The sequence below is a fragment of the Gopherus evgoodei genome, chromosome 4 (assembly GCF_007399415.2).
Source record: "Gopherus evgoodei ecotype Sinaloan lineage chromosome 4, rGopEvg1_v1.p, whole genome shotgun sequence".
Taxonomy (NCBI): Eukaryota; Metazoa; Chordata; order Testudines; family Testudinidae; genus Gopherus; species Gopherus evgoodei.
Genome location: NC_044325.1, coordinates 102,319,559 through 102,343,980, shown reverse-complemented (window position 1 = coordinate 102,343,980; position 24,422 = coordinate 102,319,559). Strand labels below are relative to the sequence as shown.

Below are 24,422 nucleotides of genomic sequence, written 5' to 3'. Positions count from 1 at the left end.
ACCACATCCTACTCATGAATAGCATATGTTCTTGTTAAGCATACCATCTGTATGAGGGAATTTAACTGAAATTAAAGCTTTATTTTTCAGTATATCATATTAGAGAAACTAGGAAGTCCCTTAAATTTGGAATTCCTTTAACATTTTCTTTCAGAGTGTATTTATTGCACAATTCATACACAAGTTACAATACATTGGAATGCCTTTAGCTACTAATACAATCAGTAGTGTATAAGTTGTATCCCCATATCAAACCTTTAAGAAATCTTCACTTTAATGCTAGAATACAGAGCATAAAATGGTAATTTCATATGGCCTCCACCAACAGCTATTTACACTAATTCACATTCAAACATCAGCCTTTTGAAACCCACTACCATGTTCAAGTTAACTTGAGCTTTTTCCTTTTCTAGTATTCATCTAAAGGTAGTATTTCAGACTATGAAATATTGCCACTGCTGAACTACATTTTCCAGTGCTAACATACTTTCCTTTTATAATATACAGTACATACAAGGCAAACATTTACAGTAACTACATCACAGTGTGCATTAGAGAAGCTTAATTTAAAAAGCTGTACAGAATATAAAGTTTACATTTTCACTTTTTAAACAAATTTAGTTTTTGCTTTAGTTAGTGCTGTGTGTCACTGTGTTGTGGTTAACCTATCTGCATTCACTACAAAGTCACATTTTAGTGAGTACATATAAGCACTCACCAGAGAATCAGTATACCAAAAAAAAAAAAATCATCTCACTCAGGGAGTTAATTTCTTTTAATGTTTGAAAAAATAAAATCAGTTGGAGGATTTAGTGATTTCAGATGCTTGCCTGTGGTTCAATATAAAAATAGCTTAAAAAATTAAAGGTTAAAATAACCTCCTGAATGCGGACTAATGCTGGGTAGAAAGGAATAAGAATAAAATGGTTTTGTTTAGAAATGTTACTATTTTAGTGGAGAAAAACCAAGAACATTATGCATTTTCAGCACAGGTTTTCATAGTATTTAGTGCAGCCAACTACTTCACAATATTTAGTGCAAACAAGTAATCCACAGTTTTTCTGAAGTATCCAGGAGTACTCACTGACATGATAGGAGTAAGAGGAGGAACTAGTTAATTGTTTTAGATCTGTAAACTCAGACAGATTTTTAAAGATGCCTAAATACAGATTTACACAATAAGCCATAATGGTTGTGAGGGTGAGTTGCACAGGATGTCAGTCTTACTTGGCTCATTCTAGCTTTGAGTCTGACTCCTCTGCCATAAGCCAAACTCAAATGTTTGTTGTATTCTGTACAAGTTCCAAGGAAAAAGGTTTGACAGGTACATAGGTAAGACCCCCAGGGTTTGGTCCCTGGGCATTGTTACTAGTCACTCTTCTGTACAAAATTTCACAAAAACTGTATATCTGTAAATGCAGAACCTCTCCATGACAGAGTTTTAGCCTGAGACAACACTTATGTTTTAACAGGTATGGCAAATGAAACTGAAATTTATACAAGAATTTGTTGCCATTTGTATTCAATGGAACAACTGCATGTAAGTGTATCTGTATGACTCCAAGTGTTGAGTCAAAACAGTTCAATTTCTTAATTGCAAAAAAGAAGAACAATTATATTAGCTCAATAAGTCATTTATGTATGAGATAATTCAGTCTGTTCCCTGTGCACTGGCAAACCTTTTTTTTTTTTTTTAAATATAAATTTAAATATTTCACTGCAAACACACTACAGAAGTATCTTGGTGAACTCTCATGACTTCCTTTTCACCAGATTTTCAGAGCTGTACATTCTATTGGAAGAAAAATGACACTATTGTTATCAAAGCAGAAGTTTCTGTGCTACAGAAAGGCATATTGCACTTGTAGAAATAAAGTACAGCACCAGTTTAGCTTATCACCTTTTTTTTTTTTTAAAGTATGCATAATGTTGTGACTCTGAAAACTCAGGAAAAATGGAGAAAGCCAAAAGCATCAGACTAAACAAAACCATGACAGCTACTGTACAGTGCTTTTCAGCAAAGTGAGTTCTTTTCAGATATGCTTAATGCATAAGACAATTTTTGGCTGTTGCTCATCAAAACGCTATGGAAATATATTGTTTTAATCTTAGGGCCTGTGTGTGAAGCTATTTAGCATAGTTTTGTTAGCTACGAAACTTTAGAGATCAGATAAAACAGCCTTCTAAAAGGTTTACTCTGATAGGAAAAAGGGAAAGCACACACGTTGACACGGCTGGTTTCTGTAATCTCTGAGAATAGATTTAAAACAGTTTTCTATGCTAAAAACTACTACTGGTTTAACTCAAAACATGTAAATACTAAACAGAAAAAATGACCACGGGTGAGGGAAGGGGCACAAGATGCATCTCAAATTTCAGCAATAAAACTTCACAGTTTAGTTATAATTGTGTAATCCTAACTCATGTTAACAATCTTTATTTCTGTAAATCATCCCACTGAAGTCAGTGGGACTGGCTGTGTGACAATGGATTACTTATGAGGAAAAAGGCTGCAGGGCAGGCCCTTTAATAATAAGACACTGCATCTTCTATAATAAAATTTCATGTGTGGTGTTCAAAAAGCTGGTGCACAATGCTATTATGTTATAACTAATACTAATAAAATTATTCCAGTGGCTCTTAATCTTGTCAGAAAAGACACTGTTAAAGTAAACGTTACAAGCGTTAGTGATTTAACAGTTTAGAGCATTTAATGAAGCTACATATTAAAAGTTAAGAATGCACCCAGACATATTAGCTCATATTCCCTGTTTTAAAAGAATAGTGTAGAGACACCTAAATGAAATGAAGTATGGATGAATGGGAATGAGAAGAAAAAGTAGATGTTCATGACAATGAACTTTCAAGTACTTCTACCAGTAGTCATCAACATCATGGTCTGTGAGGCTGGCCTGCCTCATCTACCATGTTGAGTATATAGCTAGCAATGTCATCTTCTGTAGGTGCATCTGACACCACCCAAGAATCATTTGTCCCAGTCACTTGTAGACGGCAGATAGGACAGTTCCTGTGGCGATCACTCCTGTTTAGGAAATCAGATAAACAGTTGGTTAAAAAAAAAGCAAAAAAAGCACACTTCTGAGATGCAAGTATTGCACAGCATCTGTTTTTACTGTCAGCCTTTGCATGCACTGCATATTAAGAGAGAGACTGCAGAATATAACGAGTAGATGACTGCAAGCATAACTGAAAACCCAATCACTTGAATAGTGCCTTTGTGTTGTCTTTGCAATCAACATTCGTCAACAATTCTGAGTGCAGCAATATTCTTAAAAGTGATAAAAATGGTGTAAAGGTTGTCTTAGTGGCTCAATCATATTTTCTCAGGTTAAATAAAAAGGTTTTTCCAGCTCTAACCATATAAGCTTAACTTGGGATCCAGATGTCAAACTTTGTTTTGACTCATACATCAAACAATAATAAAAGACTATGTAACTGGAATCTAGTTAACAATTCTGTCAATCAACCATCATCATGGAAACCAACTCATTCACGCAGCAGAGATTGTGCCTGTTAGCACTTCAGAACGCACGAAGTCCTACTTGTCCAAGGTAAGAAGATAAGTTTGATTATACACAGGGATCTAATTTCTTTGATTAAAGCTGTGTGAGTATTGCGTTAAAGACTTTCTCCTCATCAAGAATTTTAAACAACCACAGAGAATCAAATGTAGCCATGAGTAAATGGCCAACTCATTTAAATGAATATGGATTGGGCCTGCTGCCCAAGTAAACCAGAGCTGAATTTGGCTCTCTGATGTTTCCCCATGATTCTAAAGACTGGCATGTTAATCAATAGCACGACCTCAGCTCTAACTTTAGAGCAAAAGGAGAAGCTAAAAGGCAATCTGTTGGTGGTATTGTGTCTAACTTGATACTATATTGTAAAATAAAAGTTATGCATACATTTCAAAATACTATTTAGTATTAATTAAAAACAAACTTTTCCCCACAAAAATTATTGTACTGGAGTTTTACCAAATTTAAGGGAAAATTTAGAGTATTTGACTAGTGAAAAGGCTTCTCAATTTAATGCCTAAAAATATTCCCTTTGCAATACGTTTATTCACAAAAATAATTGGGCATTCCATTTTGCCTTATGCTTGTAACATTTAAAGAGGACTAGACTAGTTTTTAAAGAGAAAAATTTTCTGGAACTTCTGACCTGAACAGATCAAGAGGCCAGATTCAATGTGTTTCCCCTTTTCCTCCTTTTGAAAACTTCATGCATGTCTACAGTGTTTTCAGGAATTAAAAATAATATGGGCAACAAACTACAAAAAAGGTTTAAGATACTTCTCAATCTTCTTCATCGATTCAAAAGTTAATCAGTTCCCTTGTAATTGTTAGTTAACTTGCTTTACATCTAATTATAATTTATCAGCTACTTTCATTATTACAAGTGAATTCTCTGCTAGTCGTCATTAAGAATTAGAGCTTTTTCTGAATCAAGTTGTTAATCAAATGCTTGCAAATTCTGAAGTGACCCTTCATCGCTCTGCTGCAATCCTGGTATTTGCTAAAGAATCCTATCCATCACATGTACATTACTCAAAAGATCTCTTTAAACATCAGAGCATATTGGTACAGAGGAGTCCTCCATACTAAAACCAAACATGTTAGAAATGAGCTTCCTCGTTAAGCACTTTACCATTTATCAATGCATTTCTGACAAAAGCTGTGAGCACATGGTAGGATCAAATCAGCACGTCCATCCATGCAGATGCAACATTCCTCCTCCTCAGTCAGCTGTTTAACCCTGCAATAGACAAAACAGTATTATTCAGTCAAAACAAATTCAACGCTATTCTTCTATCTCAAAATATTCCCTTTGTCCATATGCAAACTAGTTATTTTTTGTAGATATAAACATTCAGATTGGTGATAAATAAGCGGAAGAGAGCTTAAGAACATCTCATCCATTATGCAGCCCATCTGTGGCAACAATTGTGGCCCAAAGTCATCAACAAAAAACTGCACAGGGAACTGGGGCTTCATTGGGATTATGCAACCTATTTTTGTATTACATGATTCCTCTTTTGGTCTCACAAAGGGTTATATACTCATCACTTTTCATACTGACCAGTGAGGTCTGCAAAGTTCTTATTCTAAACGATTGCATATTGCATCTTTTGACCACACAACTGACATATTTTACAATAAGGACAGGGACAGACTCTGCCTTCAATGGCCAAAATACTACCTTAAAGCAGATATAGCTTTTAATAAATTAAACTTTGACTTAAGGCAAATTTTTTGTTTACTGTCTGGAACAGTCAAGAGCTGATTTTTTTTAAAAAACAGGATCACTGACAGAATGCATTTTCCATAATATTGCAGTTGATGCTGATGTCAGAGACCAGCTGTTTAAACATCTCCTAGGGGGCACATTGAAGTCTCTCTTCAAAATACTGCAATGGAGTGCTGAACAGTGAGGGTAACATTGCAGAAAGTTTCATTTAGTGCCATTATATTTCTAGAATGACTGCCCTGGTTTGTGGCTATTTAACAAAAGTGAGACACTAATCTGGGTGGTCATTTGATTAGATGTTTTGTGAACTATTCTAATACAGAATGGATGCCAGCTAATGTAATGGCTAGTAGTTCAAGTGTTTTTGTTCTGTTCCTCAGCACTTCTTTCAGGGCCAAGTTTATGCCTGGGATTTCCTTTCCAAATTACTGATTCTCTTATTTCTGTAGTTTATTTCAGGCTGTTGTCAATAGAAAAGACATTCTTTACAAATATAAGTAGTGGTTAGGATATAGAAAAGGCCTGCTGCGAAATACATTGATAACCAAAGAAAGCATCTGAATGCATTTAAAAAAAAGAAAAAGTAGAGGTGGTTATTGACCACAGGTCTTCTAAACAACCTCCTCTCCGTTAAAAAAAACCAAAAAACAGGGATGGGCCTAGGATGGCCTTTTTAGTTTGCTATGCAAGGAACACTGAAAAATTTCCCCATCTCCATCAAGATGGGGCAAAAAAGGTTGAAAAACATATGTACTGCTACACAAATTAAAGGACTCCATTCTCTGTCTCTGGTAATAGCTGTACTTTTCTATGACCCTATTTCAAAGTATGAGGGATTTACTGGTACACCCATACTAGTGTACCTGCTTGATGCACCATTTTCAGCAAGTTTCAAGGGGCTGGTATTTAGTCATAGGACCAAGCCCTTCAAAATACATGCAGCCAATTTATAAGTAACCCAGAGAGTATTGGATATAGATGACATTCTGGAAGGTTTACAAGTTTGGATAGGCCAAAATGAGTTTTAAGACATAAGCATTTGCTTATTTTTCACTAGTATTAGATAAAGTTAGTAGAAACAATAAAGATATTTTAATATACTCTGGATAGGAAAGTGGATGCAACACAAGAATGGGACACTGTTTAACTGGAAGGGATTAAGATGAAAGGAAGAATTAAGTAGATAATATTCACTATTTTTGCTCAGTGACAGCTAGCTCTTGCAGAGCTAACAAAAATCTGAAAGGAAGCAGAGTTTAGCCAACTGAGTATTTCACACAAAAAACCAAACAGATTAAGTAGGCAGAAGAACACTTGAAGGGGCTTCACTGTTTGTTTTTCAGAGTCTTCAGATATAGAGGGACATGAAAAATTAGAAGACACTAGCTAAATTGACTCAAGCTCATTACAAATAGCATTTCAAAATCTTTACTTCCATTTGGCAGGTATGTTGCCCCAAGTGATCTGATTTACATCCATCAGCTCATTTAAATGGAGAGGATGTTGCTCTTGATCAGTCCCCAAACAAACAACAAAACATACCCACACTTAAAAAAAAAAAAAAAAAAAAAAAAAAAAAGATTCTCTTGTTCTCCATATATCCCATCCTTATTGCCTCACCTCATAATTGAAGACTAGTACAGTGTATCAAGCTTCCAAAGAAAAGCCTCTTACAGCAATTATGCAAATGGAAACACAGTGTCCATCTGTGAGTGTGTGACTAAAAAGCAGGAAAATACCTCCTTCCCAAATATGCCTACAATATATTTGTTAATGGTAGTGTTAGTGCGTCAATAAATCAGTAATAAATCAGTCAATATATCAGCCAAAAACGTAAGACTGAACGTTCCTATGCAAGACAAACAGGAAATTAAATCAGAGAAGAAGAGTGTCTTGCAAATCTGTCCCATCCCAGTTTAGTTTATCATTCTCTGTAAGATGAAGTTGCAGTCTCTCTCCTCACATTGGGAAAGTAGTATTAGCAGGAATTTCACATGCTGTTCTCCCCCCACCACAGCTATTTCTTATGCTTTTTGTGTTCCAGCTTATGGAACAGTGGTTCTCAACTTATTTACCATTGTGGGCCAGAATGTGTTACGTGGGCCGCATCCAATACTACCCGTTTGGCTCTTGGGGTTTCACATGGGCTGCAGCTGTGCGCTGATTGGGCCACAAGTTGAGAACCACTATTATAGAACATAATAACTGGTGAGATTTCCTTGAGTTCCTGACTGAAGTGGGAGCACAAATCCCACTGAATTTTCATAAGATTTGTGATAAGTTACTTAGATGCTCTTGAAATTTTGGCTCAATATTTCTTTTCAGTATTGCTGTGAGAACGCAGTTAAGAAAGCTCAATGAAGACTATCGAAGTGACAGCTTATCCCCAAAGTTTTCATCAGAGATGGAACAAGTTGGCAAGACAAATATTATATGGGAGTCATATTTGAATTTTTCCACTTTGAAAGATTCTACCACTGCAAAAGTATTCCGTACATTTAAGATGGGAAATGCTGCAGGACTAGAAAATGTCCCTCGAAACTGAAGAAAGAGTGCCTGCTGTAAACATAACTTAAACAGGGGTGTATTTGGGGTCAGGAAGGAATTTTCTCCAATGTCAGATTGCAAAAACCCGAGGGGTGGTTTTCGCCTTCCTCTGCGGTTTGAGGCATGGGTCACTTGCGGGTTTAAACTAGTGTAATGGTGGAGTCTCTGTAACTTGAAGTCTTTAAATCATGATTTGAGAACTTCAGTAACGCAGTCAGAGGTTACGGATCTATTACAGGAGTGTGTGGGTGAGGTTCTGTGCCTGCAATGTGCAGGAAGTCAGATTAGAACAGTGGTCACCAACCTGTCAATCACAAATTGACTGGTTGATCCTGGAGCCTCTGCCAGTTGATCATGATCTCCAGGCCGCTAAAAGTCTGGCAGCGCAACAGGGCTCAGACAGGCTGCCTGCCTGCTGTGACCCTATACTGCTCCCAGTGGCTGCTGGTAAGTCTCTGCAGCCCCTGGGGGGAATGGGAGGGAGGGACTGGCCAATGAGAGCTGTGGGGGTGGTGCTTGTGGGTGCAGGCAGCACACAGAGACCCGCTTCCCCCCCCCAGGGGCCACAGAGATGTGCCAGCCACTTACAGGAGTGGCATGGGGACACGGCAGGCAGGCAGCTTGCCTGAGCCCCTTGCGATGCTGACCGGGAGCCACTGGTGGTAAGCATCTCCTGGCCGGAGCCAACACCTCACACCCCTTCCTGCACCCCAATGCCTTGCGCCAGCCTGGAGCCCCCTCCTACACCCAAACTACACCTCCTACAAACTCCCTCCCAGAGCCCACGCCCCTCACCCTCTCCCACACCTCAACACACTACCCCCGCCAGGAGCCCCCTCCTGCACCCAAACTCCCTCCCAGAGCTTGCACCCCAACCCCCTGCCCCAGGCTCAACCAGTGCACACCCCACAGTTGAGAATGTCACAAATCAGTGTAACAATCTATAAACCACAAATGACACTAATAAAAAGTAACTCATGAAATGTCCAGTGGATTCTGTGAGATTGGGTGCAGTGTGACAATATGACCCCTGCACCCAAAATGCCTCCTAGAGCTTGCACTCCTCACTCCTGCACCCCAAACCCCTGCCCCAGGCTCAGCCCTGAGCCCCCTCCCATACTTTGAACCTCCCAACCCCAGCCCAGAGCAAGTTAGTGAGGGAGGGGGGAATGGAGTGAGTGGGGTGGGGCCTTGGGGAAGGGGCAGAGTAGATCAAATTTAAAAAGTGATCTTGTGCATAAAAAGGTTAGAGACCCCTGGATTAGATGATCATGATAGTCCTGTCTGACCTTAAAGTCTAAGTCTGACTAGCATTTTAATTTTCATACATCTTAAAACAGAGAAACAGATACTGCCCACAGTTATAGCCATGCAACTCCCATGTTGCATGGCTCGGTGTTTGGATGCTGCACACTTATCTGAGCTTCGGAGTTGCTAAATGCTATTTTTTTTAAAACATGCTGTCATGTATAATAAACCTCATAGTCATGATTTTATATTACAGATCAATTGAAAAAAGTCATTTTTCCTACTGGTGCTTTTTACAGCCACATCAAAAACCACTGGAAGTTTCACCCTACAAAACAAACTGTTTAAGACATTGAAGTGAACAGCAGATCAACAGTATAAGACTTCAGAAGCTTCATATCTGGTAGCCAGAACAACTAACTATCACAGAATCACGAAGAGCAAGCCACATGTTTAAATTTAATATATTCTTTCTTAAAGAATACAAACTACACTAAAGGAACCACATAACACTAACAGCTCAAAGAGACAAGGTCAAAATAACCCCCCGCTAAGGAGTCAAGAAGACGATAAGGGGGCCTTTTCTAGGCATTGATATAACTGTACTAGTGCAAGCCCTAATGTAGAGAAGCAAAGCCACTATTTGCCCCATAGGAGTTTAATGCTTCCTGAAATCAGGTTCAACTTCACTAACACAAACAGAGGTGCTTCCCCATTTACATTAGGAGTTTCATCAAATGTATCCACACCAGTGTCTGCTTTGGGAATTTTTCCTGTTCACAGCCAAAATTCCAGCAACTCTGTTATGTGGTTTCTAGGCAACAGGTGTTCTCCCTTCTTAAAAAAGACAGAACAATGACTTGTTTTGAAAGTGCAACAACTTTTTTTTTCATATTAGAATAAGTTCTGTGCACAAGTCCTCTGAAGTTGCTAAACCAACTCTTGTATGTCAGTTTAAAAACACTGTGCTATCTTTATTCTGAATAATCTCCCTTTCTCTTATGCCCTCAAACAACTGGAGCTTTCAGTCTTTAAAGACAGTTAAAACTGATTTAGTAACTTGCTTAGGATTTGCAAAATTCCTGACTGCCAGCTTTGCTATAGTTATTTCCTCACCCGTTACTCCGAAATAGCATTGTTTTACAGCAAATGATTCCATTTAGTTATCACTGTTTAAAACATCTCCCTACTTTACTTCAACTTTCACATTTAACTTTCAAGGTAATACAAAAACTTTACATTTAAACAGTTATCAGTAACAACTTTTCAACATGGAGATTTCACTACATTCACATTAACCATTTTATAAATTTTAATCTAAACTGATTTTAAACTAAAAGCTACTACATGTGCTGATCTCAGTCTGTTGCTTTTCCTCCTAGCTAACAAAGCAGGATGTCAACACCTATGAACTAGTACGTATTTTTTTCCAGACTTACAAGTTAAATTATGGTTATCATTGATGACTTTCAAATGACAACAGATGGGAATTTCCAAATGCCAAAATGTGAGGAAAAGAAAGTTTAAGTGGAACAATAACATTAAGTCTGTGTAAACAAACATAACTGAAAACAGTTTTGTAGCCACAGCTGATTTCATTTCCTTCTGTTTCCTCACTCAGAAGAGACAACATATACTAGGTTTATATTACACTATAATAACTAAAAAGACTATTCCAAACCTATTGTGTACAGGCACCAATGGTAATTCAGAGTCTACTACATGATTACAAGTATTTACACCACACCCCTTTTGGTAACATGCTCATTGTTTGGCAGACAAAATCTGTTCTACCCACATTTATTGTGTTGGATGGTAATAGTTCAGATTTAATATGATTTTGGAGGGTGTATAGTTATTACAAACAAACATATATACATATACACACACACACAAACAACCTGTAATATATTGGACTACCTTCCCATCCATAAGCTGGCCTGGCAAGATGACACAGCTGACAGACTTGCAGCAGTCCCTTCAGAGGCACTGCTCTGTGCAAGAACTCCTGCTGCTTGACTTGTGATGTCTTTATAAAGCTGAATAAACTGATATAAGTTCATAATTCTTGAAGCTTCTACAATGCCACTTGTTTTGTTTATCTAAAGATACAAAAGTTTATAAAATATATTTGTATTATGTAACAAATATTAAATTTATCTGCCATCATATCTGAACATAGGTAGTAGGTAGGTAAATATGATCAAATGCATTGGAAAATACAAGCTTATGTGTGATATTTGCATCACACTAGACTTATGGTATTCAACTATATTAAGCTATAATTAAGTAGAAGCGTTTATGTCTAGAAACTTTAAGCATAAACAAAACCTTGGACAGAAATCTATTGTTTCATTTTTAGGGCTTAATTTAGCCTAGCCAGTATCTAAATTATACAGTACCCACTATCATGATTACAATGATAGCTGTCTTGATAGAAGTCATCATGAAAATCTTGTTCTTCAAAGTACCTGTCCCTGCCCAATTTTTTATATAGAGGCTAAAAGTAAAAAATAAAGCTATATTAAAAATTGTTAGTCCCAGAGAATAGTCTTGAGCTATGCTGGATTTGAACTCTAACTGAAGGAATTCAAGAGCTTTATTAAGATTCTGGATGTCACTTGACAAGCTAAAGTAACGTGTAAAAACATTAAGAAAACAACTAAGAATGACAAAGTATTACAAAAAACACTATCAAGTGATCTGTTTAAAAATGCAGTAAATGTTGTCTTTAAAGAGACTAAAATAATAGATTTTATGGCCAGAAGAGATCATAATCATCTAGTCTGACTTCCTGCACTACACAAGCCACAGAATTTCACCCAACAATTCCCATTTCAAGGCAAATAGCTTCTGGATGAATTAGAACAGCGTTACTCAGACTGAGGCTCAGGAGCCAAAAGTTGCTCTTTAATGTGTCACCTGAAGTTCTTTGCAACACAAGATGTTAAAACACTGTGTGATTAAATATTAATCAAGCAAAGTTATTAGCCAACCAGGATGCTATTACTATGTTATTAGCATGTTATTAACCAATTGTAGTTGATAAAATAATACTTGGTCATTTATTTTGCTGTGAGAATTTTATTTTTTATACATATATAGAGAGAGAATAGTAAATGAAACAATGAATTCACACTACTGTGGCTCTTTAGGGTAATGCTGATGGCTAATTTGGTTCCTGAACTCCTGAGATCTGAGTATCACTGAACTAGAGCATCTCTTTTAGAAAGACATGAAATTTTGATTTAAAAAACTTTGAATGATGTAAAGTAATTAAAAACCTTGCGCCTTACTTGAATTTGCCTAGCTTCAATTTCTAGTCATTTGAATCTGTTATGCTTGTTTGCTAGATTAAATGGCTTTCATGTACCAGAAATCTCTTCCCCAAGTAGGTACTTACAAGCCATAATAAAGTCACCTCTGAACGGTCTCTATGAGATACATGGATTATATTATTAAATCTCACTGTAAAGCAGATTTTTAAGAACTCAAATTATTCTTGTAGCTTGTTTCTAAACCCTGACCAATTTTTTTCCAACATCCTTCTTGAAGCAGTGACACCAGAAATGGACACAATATACCAGTAACAGTCTCACCAATACCATATACAATCGTAATATTACTCCTTAATCCTACTTTATATTCTGCTGCAGTAGATTAACCCTGTTAGGCTCACACCAACAAGTTGATTTCACCTTTTAATCTTTTTCTGAGTCATCTCTATCCAGGATAACTGCAAGTTAGCTAGTTTTTATATCATTTAATAGCTGCCACATTGATTTTGTATACTGTTAGCTTTTGAATTTCAGTGTCAGCTTCGCTTTTGTGGGATGAATACCAATTGCAAAACTAACAATTCAGTATTCCAAAGTAGCACTATTTGCTTTCTTAGGATGAAGCATCATTGAACAAGTGTGTTAATTATAAGTTTCAGTAGGGCAGAGAGCCAAGATGAAGTCTTACAGTAAAAAAAAAAAATTAAATTGAAGTCATACACATTTATTGCTGCATGTTAAATGCAGCTATCAATTATGTACTTTTAACAGTGTCATGGAAACCTCTTTTGCTCCTAAAATTAACTAAAGTGTCACAATAAAGTCCTGATCCTGCAAGATGGTTGAACTGCTGTGAAGCCCCAATAAAAATGATTTGCCTACATGGTTCAGCTTGCAGGATCAGGCCTAAACTAATACTGTTAAAGGTCAAAGTTTCAAATTAAAGTAAGATTCACTTCATTTTTAAGGGTGTAGGAATTTCATCTTCCGGTGAAGTTCATTCTGAATGTCCTTTATTAATATGCAACCTCTGTCAAGCTTGGACTATAAAACTAAACTAATTTAGTCTCCAATTTGTTTCACTTTCTGTTTCTTATATATTAGAAAGATGTTTCAATGACTGGATTGCAAATCGTTTAAAAGTGGTCATGGAAATGTTACTGTTGATATTGACTTTTCAGGTAGACCTATATTTTAGGCCTAACTGTACTTAACAGTATAGGAATATCTCCAAATATTTTTGAAACATATTGTACTGAACAACAATTTGATTTTCACTGAAAAGCCATTTTTCTCAGTTACTTGCAGATTAAAAACCTGAGTCAAAGGTTCTGATAATCTTACCTTAGTACAGACTATCCGAACTACCACCTTCCAAAGAGCAGAGGAATCAGAACCTGGCTGTACTTCAAACAACAGATGTTTGTCCTGGCCAGAAGCCAACTTTGCGGTGCTGAAACACAGATGCATTAATCCGATATTATATATTAGGCAGGCAATGCTTGGTGAAGTCACCTTTGAAAGAAACAGACACTGGCATCATTTACCCATCCACATTTAAACCTGAACAGCATTTATATTAATTATCAGAGGGGTAGCTGTGTTAAGTCTGGATCTGTAAAAGCATCAAAAGAGTCCTGTGGCACCTTACAGACTAACAGACGTATTGGAGCATGAGCTTTCGTGGGTGACATGCGTCCGACGAAGTGGGTATTCACCCACGAAAGCTCATGCTCCAATACGTCTGTTAGTCTATAAGGTGCCATAGGACTCTTTGCTGCATTTATATTAATGCCGTACAAATCAATAGGGTGCTTATGTGCCTAAAATTACTCACATGCATATTTGCAGACTCAGGACCACAATAAATTGTATAATTGCTAAGTATTATATATACACACTCTTAAATATAAACAAACAGGGTGGATAAAAATATATTTTTTTAAACTGGATTTTTATTTAAATCAGATTTTTTTGATAAATTGCTTTTTGAGGAAAAAACCTATCTAAAGATAATTTTAATTAAGATATGATATCTTTGAGCTATAATGTATCATGGAATAGGGATTATAAATTCTAATTCTATAGTATGAGACAATATATTCATGTAATGTTTAAGAAAAGTTTTGTAAATGAGTTCCAATAGTTCATGGATTAGGAACCCAATCTTATGGGGTTTCAGGGGCTTCTGCATAGATTAACATAAATAATCTTTCTATCTACCCAATGGGATTCAGTGCTCAGTCTAGAAGATACCATCAGAGATGCTTAGTTTTATAGTTCTCAAACTGTGAATTTGTGTCTCCAGAGATAACATGCTTGTTAACAGCAAAAATGTTTTAAAAATAAATAAATATATAGAGGTGAGAAATAAAAGACCTCAACCCTATTGTCCCTCTGCAAATGTGTGTACATAGAATCAATTCCTTACCTCTCTCTAAAAATGCAAAGTTTCAAAAAGTTCAATGAATAGAAGATTGTTGGGGGCAGAATAGATCTGGACAAGGAGAACAAGTCTGGAGATAAATGTGAGAGGGGGAAGGACAGGCAGTAGAAACAAAAGTGAAACTGTATCAGAGGGTAGCCGTGTTAGTCTGGATCTGTAAAAGCAGCAAAGAATCCTGTGGCACCTTATAGACCTAACAGACGTTTTGGAGCATGAGCTTTTGTGGGTGAATACCCACTTCCTCAGATGCATGTAAAAAAGTGAAACTGAGCAGTATATTCCAGAAGTCTTAAGGTCTTTCTGAGCATAGCCTTCATTGATTTAAGATCTACCATACAATTCTCTCACTAGAAGGGAAAACCTATAATGGCAGCAGGCTATAAAACAGACCCAGTTGGGGAGTAAGAACCATTCAAGAAATATGTTTACTGATGTTTTAAAGAAAGTCACACCATTGAACTGGTGGAAGTCACTTAAGCACTTGGATTCAAGAGACTGTTGAAGTGATAATCTCACTTAACAGCAGTAACTTCTGCTGCCGGTGTAGAAAGAATTATTTTCTTCTTTTGGATTAATTCATACCAAATTGAGAAATCGTTTGGGACCTGAAAAGGCAGGAACGGTTGTTTTTCTTTTCCAGATTATGAACAAACAGGAAAATGAATGTGAAGATGACTGAGTTAACTGCAGAAGCCAATATTTTAAGTTTCTCATGTTGACCTGGCTGACGTAGTTGATTTGGGTTTTTTTAAATGTTTCATTTAACCATTTTAGTTAAAAACAATATTAAGAAAAACAAACTTGATTTTAAAAAATTTGACTGTTTAACTAAATTAAAAAATGCATATGCTTGTTTTGTTAAAATATTGTGTGTCTGCTGTTGAAGAAAAAAATCCAGAATACATAACGTCGTTGTTCTAGTTAAATCAAACAATTTAAATGTCTGTCTGGCGATGTTCTCCTAATACAGCATGGCAAGAAAATCCTCCAAATATTAATGATTACCTATTGAATTGGAGATATTTATGAAGTCACTGGGAAGTGAGCTATCTGCTTTAATTACCTTTGGTAAATGAAATAGCCAATCATTCATTTTCTGATATAGCTGTAAAACTAATCTGAAAAGTTTTCAAAATAAATCCCTTAAAAAATTTATAGTGTATACCTTCTAAAAATGAAACCTACATCTATCTCTGAGTTGTGAAGAATATGTATTAAGATTATCACAACCAACAAGAATGCACCTTTATGTAGAAATCCATGATTAAATCGAGTCTTCTTGACTAGTGATTAAATCAATTTGGATTTAAATCATGATTTAAATCCATTTTATTTAAATCAAATCCACCCTGTAAATAAATGAAACGTCAATAGATAACCTTACAATTTCAGACCTAATATTAACATTTTAAATATATTTTTCTTATACACAAATACTTTAAAAGGATAAAAAAGGGCCAACATGCTATAATAAAAACCATACACTGATATTTTTGTGAAATATTATACATTTGATTGATCCTATATAAATAAATTTCTATCTCAACGTGGACGTTGAGAATTTAAGGACACATTTGAAAACCTGGTAGTAGATTATGAATAAGTCTATCCAAGATACTCTTCTGTACAGTCTCTGTACAACACAACAATGGGAAAGGAATAAAGAACATGCAGTCTTACACATCATTAAGTTCAGCTACTCTCCCCAGAAACTCTTCATAAGTCAGAAAGCCACTTTCTCGAACCAAAGATGCATGTTTTATTACTTTTTCTGGCAACTTGTTAATAGCAGTGTGTGTCTGGTTTGAAATCTGTTGACCCATGATGAAATTCTTCGGCTCAATGTCCAGGCAGAAAGGAGGTTTCAGTCATTTGTGGAGCTTCTGCTAAATACATGTTTAAAAGTTTTATTAATATAAATTTAAGAGTCTCTGCTCCCTTTTCTCTCTTTCCTTTTAAGCATAGCAACTTATCTACTCACTAAGGAGTCTGGAAAATCACCCACTGATTACTAAAGACACAGCCTTGGATAAGGGACACATCCATAACATAACCCAGGAACAATGCAATAACATTTCTTGAAGTGTTACATTTTAAAGTAGCAACTTGTGAAAAGGCATTCTTTTGTTCATAAATTTATTCCCATTATATACAGAATGTACTGTTTGAAAAACTCCACATTGCAATGTTTTCAAACACAGGAATGCAACAAGAGGGAGAAAATTATGAAGTGAGGCTAATATGTCAGTTTAAGAAAGGATTTTTCTCTGCAAGTCAGAAGCTCTAAGAACTAATTGTATATTTAACTGTATAATTAAACTGATATGTACAGAACAAAAATGTGTTTCCCTATGCTTGTGTCGACAAAGAAGTTGGATGTAACTAAACTGGTTTCTAAGTTCTTAGTTTTATCAGTGCATTTCCCTTGGGTGAACACTCTTAAATTGATTTCAAAACATCCACTGTAGGGGGTTGCACTGACACAACTAAGTCAATTTAAAAACCATTTAATTAAATTGGTGCAATTTCTGTATGCATACAAGGCTTCTGAATATTAAACACAAGCCAAAGAAGATACAAACCAGAGATGATGTTACAGAACAGTAAAACATTAAGATTCATGATTACATTAAGGATTAAAAACTAGGCACACCCACACGATCCTCAGATATCTCTCTGGCTACCAATTTGTCTGATTCAAGTAAAAATGTTTCCCTCATTTAAACAACCTTGTATAGACTTGTTCCAGTTTCTCTTCCCATTTCCTCAATTCATCCAGCACAGGCTTCCTCTACATTCCTCCACACTTTCACCCCACTGGTGGTGCAGGATCATTCTCTACTGATTCTGATCCCAATATCCAGAAGATTCTTCATATCTTCATCTTATCTAAACTTCATTTCAAGTCAGTCAAATATTTGCTTCGCTTTACTATTTTTATTTATTTAAGAGTAACATCTAATAGGGAGACAAATCTGTAGGGACATAGGCTCAGATCCCACAGCCAGCGCCACTAGTACAGACCCGTGGAGCTCCATTGACTTTAATGGGGCTCTACCAGTCTGAGTTACCAGATTCAATTGAAGGATCTGAGTCTTAGGGCTTGGCTACACTGGAGAGTTGCAGTGCTGGTGGTGGGTTTACAGCGCTGCAACTTACTCACCATCCACACTTGCAAGGCACACACAGCGCTGCATCTCCCTGGCTGCAGCGCTGGCTGTACTCCTGCTCTGCCTGGAGTATAATGATTGCAGTGCTGCTCCGCCAGTGTGGCCACCAAAAGCGTTGCAATTGGCCTCCAGAGTTATTCGGAGGTATCCCAGAATGCCTGTTCAGCCACTCTGCTCAACAGTTCGCACTCTACTGCCCTGGCCTCAGGTGACCCGCCCTTTAAATGCTCCGGGAATTTTAAAAATCCCCTTCCTGTTTGCTCAGCCAGGTGTGGAGTGCAATCAGTGCATCTTTCCAGGTGACCATGCCTCCACGCGCCAAACGAGCCCCAGCATGGAGCAATGGCGAGTTGCTGGACCTCATCAGTGTTTGGGGTGAGGAAGCTGTGCAGTCACAGCTGCGCTCCAGCCATAGGAATTACGATACCTATGGGCAGATCTCAAGGGCCATGCTGGAAAGGGGCCATGACCGGTACGCGGTGCAGTGCAGGGTTAAAGTGAAGGAGCTGCGGAGTGCCTATTGCAAAGCCTGCGAGGGAAACTGCCGCTCTGGCACTGTCCCCACGACCTGCCGTTTTTACAGGGAGCTGGACGCGATACTTGGGGGTGACCCCACTGCCAATCCGACGATCACGATGGACACTTCAGAGCGGGGGGGAGAGGAGGAGGATGTGGAGGGGGGAAGGAAACAGAGACTGAGGGTACTGGGGTGGGGGGAGACACCCTGGAGTTCCAGGAGGCATGCAGCCAGGAGCTCTTCTCAAGCCAGGAGGAAGGTAGCCAGTTGCAGCAGCCGGTACTTGGTGAAGGACAAGCAGAGGAGCAGGTTCCTGGTAAACGGCTTTTATTTTCAGGATGGAAATATTTCAGGAGAGGAGGGGGGTTAGGGCTGCATGCATGCCTAGATCGGGAACAGCCCACTGATGTGGTCTGTCACGTTGCGGTAATCGGCCTCGGTAATCTCTTCAAAAGTTTCAGCCAGAGCGTGGGCAATGCACTTGCGCAAATTTATAGGGAGAGCCACTATGGTCCTTGTCCCAGTCAGACTAACGCGTCCGCGCCACTGTGCCGCGAGGGGTAGGGGGACTATTGCTGCACACAGGCAAGCTGCATAGGGGCCAGGGCGGAATCCGCATTACTGTAGAAGACCCTCCCGCTATTCTCAGGTGACCTGCAGCAGCGAGATATCTTCCAGGATTAACTCCTGTGGAAAATGTTGGGAGACTGTTCAGTGTAGATGCCCCCTGCAGCAGTTTGCTTTCCCCAATGCACAGAAACCTCTGCACATCCCTGAAGCAATCAGTCCCCCTTACTCACCATTTCGTGGCTCCTGTGGGTTATGTGCATTCTGTTTGGTATGGGAAAAGTATTATGCTAAAGTGAAGACTGCAAACTCCTTCACTGTGTGGGAATAACTGCCTGGGTGAGATTATAAACAATCCTGCCTCTGTTAACCGTTGCCATTTTTGCCTTTCAAAAAGTGTCCTTGACTACTCGACTGCCCGTATCACCGACTGCTCAGAGGCTACAAAACCTCAGGAAGAAGCCGCGAACAAGCAAAGACGACATGCTGAAAACAGTTATGGATCACTCTGCCAGAGAGAGTAAAAAACTGCAGGACTGGAGGGAAAGGGAAAGCAGGATCCGCCAGAGAAACGCAGTGGCTAAGAAGGAAAGCACAAAGCAGCTGATAAGCATCCTGGCGCGCCAAGCAGACTCTATCCAGTCACTCGTAGCCATGCAGGCAGAGCACTACTGTGTCCCCCCACCGTCCCAAAGCTCTTGTGCCCCAATGTCAGCTCCAAACCCCCTTCCCCAGCATCCAGCTTCTTACCACCACCAGCTGCCCCCAACACCTGTACATTCACCAACCAGCCCTGAGAACTACGACCCTTACCCTCTGCACTCAACCTCCATCACCATGCAGTATTTTCATCCTGAAGTGCAGCAGTCATTGCACAGCACTCCAGACAGGACATATTCAAACCTGTGACTGTACAGTTCACCACTCCACCCCCCTGCCCTTTTAGGTTCCCAAAATGTTGTGTGTCTGTCAAGAAAGTTATTTTCTTTTCAATAAATGAATCCTTGGCTTTGAAAACAGTCTTTATTATTGCAGAAAGTGAAAGATACCATAGCCCAGGAAAGAAACAGCCACTGCAAATCAGCTTAGGAAAAACAGATTCCTACTAACATTGTAACCACTGCACTTCACTCCCGTGCAAGGCACCAAACATTATTGTTGGTTTTCAGCCTCAAATTCCTCCCTAATCCTTGTAGCCCTGTGCTGGGCCTCTCTAGTAGCCCTGCTCTCTGACTGTGCAAATTCAGCCTCCAGGCGTTGAACCTCGCAGGTCCATTCCTGACTGAATGTTTCACTCTTCCCTTCACAAATATTATGGAGGGTACAGCACACGGATATAACCGCAGGGATGCTGCTTTCCCCCAAGTCTAGCTTCCCATACAGAGATCGCCAGCGCCCTTTTAAACCGCCAAAAGCACATTCCACAGTCATGCGGCACTGGCTCAGCCTGTAGTTGAACCGGTCCTTGCTCCTGTCAAGCTTCCCTGTATACGGTTTCATGAGCCAAGGCATTAATGGGTAAGCGGGGTCTCTAAGGATCACAACGGGCATTTCGACGTCCCCTACTGTGATCTTCCAGTCTGGGAAAAAAGTCCCGGCCTGCAGCTTCCTGAACAGTCCACTGTTCCAAAAGATGCATGCATCATGCACCTTTCCAGGCCAGCCTGTGTTAATGTCAATGAAACGCCCATGGTGATCCACAGGTGCCTGGAGAACCAAAGAGATATACCCCTTCCGATTAAGGTACTCGGATGCTAGGTGGGGTGGTGCTAGAATAGGAATATGCGTCCCATCTATCGCCCCTCCACAGTTAGGGAAATCCATTTGTGCAAAGCCATCCACAATGTCCTTCACATTCCCCAGAGTCATGGTTCTTCTTAGCAGGATGCGATTGATGGCCCTGCAAACTTGCATCAACACGATTCCAACGGTCGACTTTCCCACTCCAAACTGGTTTGCGACCGATCGGTAGCTGTCTGGAATTGCCAGCTTCCAGATTGCAATAGCCACCTGTTTCTCCACTGGCAGGGCAGCTCTCAATCTCGTGCCCTTGCGTCGCAGGGCGGGGGCGAGCTCAGCACACAGTCCCATGAAAGTGGCTTTTCTCATCCAAAAGTTCTGCAGCCACTGCTCGTCATCCCAGACTTCCATGACGATGTGATCCCACCACTCAGTGCTTGTTTCTCAAGCCCAAAAGCAGTATTCCACGGTGCTGAGCATTTCCGTGAATGCCACAAGCAATTTAGCATCACACGCGTCAGGCGACTCGATATCATCGTCAGACTCCTCACTGTCACTTTGGAGCTGAAGGAATAGCTCAACTGCCAAACGTGATGTGTTGGCGAGACTCATCAGCATACTCCTCAGCAGCTTGGGCTCCATTTCCCAGAGAAATCGCGCTGCACAGAAACTGTTGGGAGAGTCACAATGGCACCAAACATGGATGGAAAAACAGTGACTGCTGGGATGTGAAGCGATGCATCACGGGGCGTTGGGACAGGAAGCGGAATGACCCGCACCCTTCTGTCCCCTTCTCACAACGCCAAAATGGAACGAGGTGCTCTGTGGGATAGCTGCCCATAATGCACCACTCCCAACAGCGCTGCAAATGGCTGCAAATGTGGCCACAATGCAGCGCTGGTAGCTGTCAGTGTGGCCACACTGCAGCGCTTTCCCTACACAGCTGTAACTCCCAGCGCTGTACAGCTGCAAGTGTAGCCATACCCTCACTTTGTATCTGCAGTTGCGCTCTGAGTTTGGTACTAGCCACATTATAAACAGATTTACAGTGTCACTGTACAAGACCTTGGTCCAGCAAACATTTCTGCATAAACATTTGCAGGATCAAGGCTTATTGCTGTAAATAGCTGATTGCAACTATATAAAATTTTGGACAAGAAAAACAGACAAAATGTGTGTTACAGTTGTGAAAAGTATATTCTCCTCTGAAGGGTCTACTGTAAAATATCCAACTATACGTTATACATCAAGATAACAAAAATTTAAAACTTAATTGTAAAATTCAGGCCCAATTCTGTTCTCAGGTTCTCTGAACTCTCACTTAAATCACTCTCCAATGCCACTCTTTCCTGGCTCTTGCACTCAAATTTAGCTTTTAAAATAAATGCTAAAATGGATGCATCTATAACCACAATAAGTACCCAAGATCTTTCACTAGCATAACCTCCATCCCTCCCATACAACCTTCCTCTGCATCCTCTGTTTATTGTGCTTCTTTGTAAACTTGTGCCCCATTTAAACTATTAATTTCTTAGGGCCAATGCATCTTAATGGGGCTACAAAAATGACAAAAATATGCCAATCTATTAGTACCTAACAACACAACAAAACAGAGTTTGGAAATGAAAGAGCTGGCACACATGCAAAAAGTTGCCTTCTTAAACAACTGTTTGCCTTAATATTTTCTCCATAAAGACCAACATAATCCACATTTGGTTAGAAAAATTTTAGCTGAAGAAGTTAACAAATTGACTTAACAAATGATAAACTGCTTTCAAAGCTACAGAACTCTTGGATTGTTGTATGATAATTTAAAGGCCACACTAAAACCATGAGTAACTTTCAGTCTAGTCAATTTTACAGCCATGTTAAGCCAACCTGAAAATAAGGGTTTATAATGTAATAGCTGAAAGACCAAAATTATGGTGAGAGAATAGGTTACCTAACAGGTGTTTTCCCTCTTCAGTTACTCTGAAATTATATAGCTGTGACAATCACTAACACTATAATCAAGTGTGCAACTAAGCCTGCATCACTGATTCTCCATTTCTATTGTAAACATCCTTAATTTAAGTATTTGTATTTGAACTCGGTACTCCAGAGATGAACTAGTAAATTCTCTGCTTCAGTAAGCCACTATGCAACTTAGCCCTTAATATACTACATTGTCAACACACAAAAGTCTTTAGTTTATAAACAAGCAGGCATATCTATTCCATTCTACAGTTACTGGAGATTTAATAATGAATTACTCCTGTGCTTCACCCTTGGCATAGCCAGACCTGCAGATGGTAAGTAGGCGCTACCACTGTTTCCGGGGAGGGTTTGTGGTGCAAAGCGACAGAGTCCTGTTGTCATGCACATTACAGTGCACATGTACCATAATTTTACTGTATTGCCACTGATGTTTGCTATGCTTCGAGTACCGCTGCTGAGGCCCAGCCCGTAAACCTCGAGCACAACTCACTCCCCTCCCTTACAACACCTCTTGCCGTTACATAACTCGCACCACCTGGGACCCCTGTGATGGCATCAAAGCCAGAGCGCCTAGGTACAAACAGCCCTGGCGCTCGCACGGGCCGGGCACTGGCCTGAACGCCCAGGCAAGGTGCACTCTGGCTGGCGGGTTTAAGCCAAGCTTACAGAGACCCGCGGAAGGCGGCTCCCCGGGACTGCCGGGCCCCCACCGCTCACCCCTGCTGACCGCTACCCCGACGCCACAAGCAGCGGGCACGTGGCCGACCCCGCCCAGCTCCGGCCCCAGCTGCCCAGGACAAACGCCGCGTGCTCCACTCTCGCCGCAGCCTTTCCCCTGGGCCCGGGCCCTGCCCTGCCCGCCGCCCCGTCACTGCCGCGCCCGGCCCCAGCCGCAGCCTCACCCCACTCCCCCGGCATCCTGTCCCCGCCGGCCGGCCGGGCCCGCCACGGGCTGGTAACGGGACTGGGACGGGGAAGCCTCCCCGCGCGTCCCCTAAACCCAACCGCCAGCGCGAGGAATGGGGGCCGCCGTCACGCGCGGCGCCTCGCTGACGTGCTCCGTTGTGCGCGCGCGCCTCAGCCGCAGCGGCCAGGAGATCGAGAACGCGCCCCGCCCCCTCACCTGGAGGCTGGGGCTGAAACTGCGGGCGGGGGCGGGGGTTGCTGGTGGCCCAGCCATAGCGCCTGGCAGACCTGCTGCCCAGAGCAGAGCAGCGCTCATGGCCCAGAGTGTCTGTGGGGGCTGCACAGCAGGGGCAGGGTGACCAGATGTCCTGATTTTATAGGGACAGTCGTGATAGTTGGGGCTTTGTGTTAAATGGGGGCCCATTACCCCCCACCCCGTCCCGATTTTTCACCCTTTCTGTCTGGTCACCCTAGCCAGGGGAGATGCTGGGAGAAGGGGAATGGAGGGTGGAAAGTTTCTGGTGGGCTGGGGAGCCCCCCTCCTCGGAGATGCTAATGTGCCCTTTGGCTGGGGGTGCGCATCCTAGGGAGAGGTGGTGAGGACGCCAGGCAGGGATTTTCCATGTGTGGTTTCTGTGGCCCCACACATGGGGCGGCGGAGGTGTCCTGCTGTTGGGAGGCGCTGGCCGGACAGTAGCGATGGACAAGTTGCTTGTGCTCCCTCCAGCGTGGGGCTCGCATTGAACTACTGCCCT

At 40.5% G+C, this 24,422-nt stretch overlaps 1 protein-coding gene across 3 annotated transcripts; it reads right to left on the bottom strand.

Moving 5' to 3' along the window:
- Positions 1-149: 149 nt before the first annotated feature.
- On the bottom strand, positions 150-23,823 carry RNF141 (ring finger protein 141). Of its 3 annotated transcripts, none has more exons than XM_030560373.1 (6): positions 23,664-23,823; positions 16,471-16,676; positions 13,689-13,797; positions 10,987-11,168; positions 4,672-4,779; positions 150-3,043 (listed from the first exon to the last, which is right to left on the bottom strand). In XM_030560373.1, exons 2-6 carry the CDS (start codon positions 16,611-16,613, stop codon positions 2,893-2,895), a joined length of 693 nt encoding a protein of 230 aa, XP_030416233.1. In that variant the 5' UTR covers positions 16,614-16,676; positions 23,664-23,823; the 3' UTR covers positions 150-2,892. The 3 variants fall into 3 exon arrangements, with proteins under 3 accessions (XP_030416233.1, XP_030416232.1, XP_030416234.1); XM_030560372.1 differs by having other exon boundaries at positions 16,471-16,673; XM_030560374.1 differs by lacking the exon at positions 23,664-23,823 and having other exon boundaries at positions 13,689-13,859; positions 16,471-16,557.
- Positions 23,824-24,422: the final 599 nt, after the last annotated feature.

Bases quoted from the DNA above. Each gene is read 5' to 3' on its own strand.
- RNF141 (XM_030560373.1), bottom strand. From the start codon at position 16,613: ATGGGTCAACAGATTTCAAACCAGACACACACTGCTATTAACAAGTTG. The intron at 13,798-16,470 runs GTAAGACTGCAT...TCTGTGTTTCAG, and splicing joins GTAGCTGAACTTAATGATGT to CACCGCAAAGTTGGCTTCTG. The intron at 11,169-13,688 runs GTAAGATTATCA...TTGTATCTTTAG, and splicing joins TTCGGATAGTCTGTACTAAG to ATAAACAAAACAAGTGGCAT.